General features: G+C 33.6%; 1 protein-coding gene across 2 annotated transcripts in view; it reads left to right on the plus strand.

The window, feature by feature from the left end:
* Window positions 1-2,500, plus strand: part of LOC125045822 (uncharacterized protein KIAA0513-like) — a 43,273-nt gene that overhangs the window by 6,491 nt on the left and 34,282 nt on the right. For both annotated transcript variants that reach the window (XM_047643317.1, XM_047643318.1), the window contains exons 3-4: window positions 84-263; window positions 592-715. In XM_047643317.1, coding sequence (XP_047499273.1) covers window positions 84-263; window positions 592-715 — 304 coding nt within the window. The remainder of the gene's footprint in view (window positions 1-83; window positions 264-591; window positions 716-2,500) is intronic.

Genomic DNA, 2,500 nt, shown 5'->3' on the forward strand with positions numbered 1-2,500 from the left:
TGGACCTTGATAAATAATGTATAATTATCAGAAAGGTGATAATGGACCTTGTTGTATTAATTTTATAATGAACCTTACACCAGGAGACCTTCAAACTTGAGAACTTAAGAGAACTGCCAACCTTGGAGGAATTCATGCAGTCAGAATCATCTTCAGAGCCTTCTACACTACCAACTGACACACCAGAATCACCCAAGACAGGTTTCCGTTACCATTTCAATAATTTCAACCAAGCTATACCAAAAAAGCTTGTTGACTATAAGGTAATTACAGATTATTTGCAAATCATTGTGCTCATTACGGGTAGAAGACAAACACGTCTAGAGATTGAAGTGATTGAAGTATTATGTTATGATACTGTTTATGCTCTTTCACTGAGTGCACTGTATTTTGAGTTGCCTCTGAAAACTGAAATTATGTTTGGTGCATCATCATTTGTATATTAGTTCTATTTAAGGTAAATGAAATATGATGCCTTTTGCCTAGCAGAAAGTGAACAGTATATTCAAGCTTTACATATAATCTAGAAAAAAATCAAATGAATCTCATGAAATGATCAGTATGGTTGACAAGCTTGAAATTCTGTTTCAGCAACTGGCGATAAGGACTTTGAGTGGGGACACGCAAGTAGAAGGGGTAGCAAGTGGTCAAGAAGAGCTGAAAGGCTGTGCCATCAATGTGGAGTGTGTTGACGATGAATCTGCACAAAAGGAAGGTTATTATGATATCTGTGTATTTTTCTGGCTGCTTCACACTTTTTGACATTAATATTACTTACAGATAACAGTTGATTGTCAGAGATCTGACAGTCAAAAGATGGCATGGTATGTTCAAAATGTAGATTTTTTTGTAGTTATTCTGAAATGTCTTTGGTTTTACATAGACTTTATTTAAAGAAAAAAAGATGTTCAGTTGTTTTGAATGTTACTTCAGGTTGTGAATAAGTTAGCCGTGGTGTGGGAACCAAGAGGAAGAGTGAGTATGATATGTGGCCAGTCTGTGCATGAAAATGGTGATGGCCAAAACCTCTTTTTATGGGTGTAGACACTTAACCAGGTTTCTAAATTATTCATAATTGCACATGTATGACCTCATCATAATATAGAGTAACTGAATTTTCTGCTTCTACTTACATGGTGTTTGGCTTCTGAATCAGTCTGCGAAAATCATTCCTTGACTTTGCTAAAAGGTAGTTCATTCTGAGGAAGTCATGTTCCATCCCTCATTTGTTGTAGAGTCTGTTTCCAAAAATGTCTAACATAATGTCCTCTCTCTATATGAGATGCACTAACTATTTTTCCATGGCATTTTTTTTCACTCCTGTGTAAACTGTTCCTAACTGTTTCCCTTTCTGGTTATTTGCTTTGTGCAACTCTTCTGTAAGTGTAAAACAATCCATTCTGCTTTAGAAATATACAACCTTTTCACCTGAATGAGAAAAAGGAGGTTATCCGTGCCCTAGGTGCCTCAAGGCTGTTAACCCAATGGTGCCGGGCATGGCATGTATGTACATGCCATGCCCACTTGGAGTTTACTTTATTATTTGTTTTTACACATAGTGGGATACACTTGTACTAAGTCACCAATGAGCCAATTACGAGTCCTGCCTGTCTCGCCCGTTTACCCTTTTCTTTGATTTACGAAAATATTTTACGTTATCTTATTTTGCTGTTACAAATGTTTATAACATTATGATAATTATGATGTATATAATAAGAATAACACCATTGATATTCATAGTAGTGGTAATTTTTTTTTTTTTCACCAATTCAAGGAAAGGTGAAATCCAGTAAGGTCATAAGGTCTGCTAATTGACTCCTTTGTGGCTAAGCACTAGCAGAGCCATCTATGTGTAGAGACATTTTACAAAGAAAAGAAAAAAAAAAAAATGAGCACAGCATTTGTCGGCAACATTGAGTTAAAAGATAGCAAAAGGATGCACTGAACAAAATCAGTGTAACTGTTATAGAGAAAATATAGTTTGATATAGTTTGAACTGTATCATATCATATAGATTTTTATGATAAAGGATTGATTATCTTTTTGTTTTTTATTGTTTTTGTAAGTTGGGAAAATAGGCATTTCATGATATAGATATTGTTCCTTAAACACTGAAAGATAATTGGCCCTTGGTATCTTTAAGCAAATCAACTTTTTAATAATAACAGTAGCAGATGTATGTAAGGATAGGTATAATAGAACCACTGTCTGTGTTTTTTTTTTTATTTAAAAAATAAATTAGTATGTGTGATAAAAATGAACATACATAGTGCAGGGTATTAGGACAGGATTAATCAACTTTCTTTATTATCCACCAAAATGAGAGTTAGAAAGGGAAGGGTTAACTCTAATCTGTTGTATACTACATGTGTTGATCATAGTTTTATTGAAAATATTAGAAAAAAATAATCATTTGACATTTTCTTTCTTTCTTTCTTTTTTTTTTTTAACTTTGTATCAGGTGTATTACTTTTTATTTTTCAGTATCCATGAATTTGTA

Source organism: Penaeus chinensis, chromosome 38 (assembly GCF_019202785.1).
Source record: "Penaeus chinensis breed Huanghai No. 1 chromosome 38, ASM1920278v2, whole genome shotgun sequence".
NCBI classification, from domain to species: Eukaryota; Metazoa; Arthropoda; class Malacostraca; order Decapoda; family Penaeidae; genus Penaeus; species Penaeus chinensis.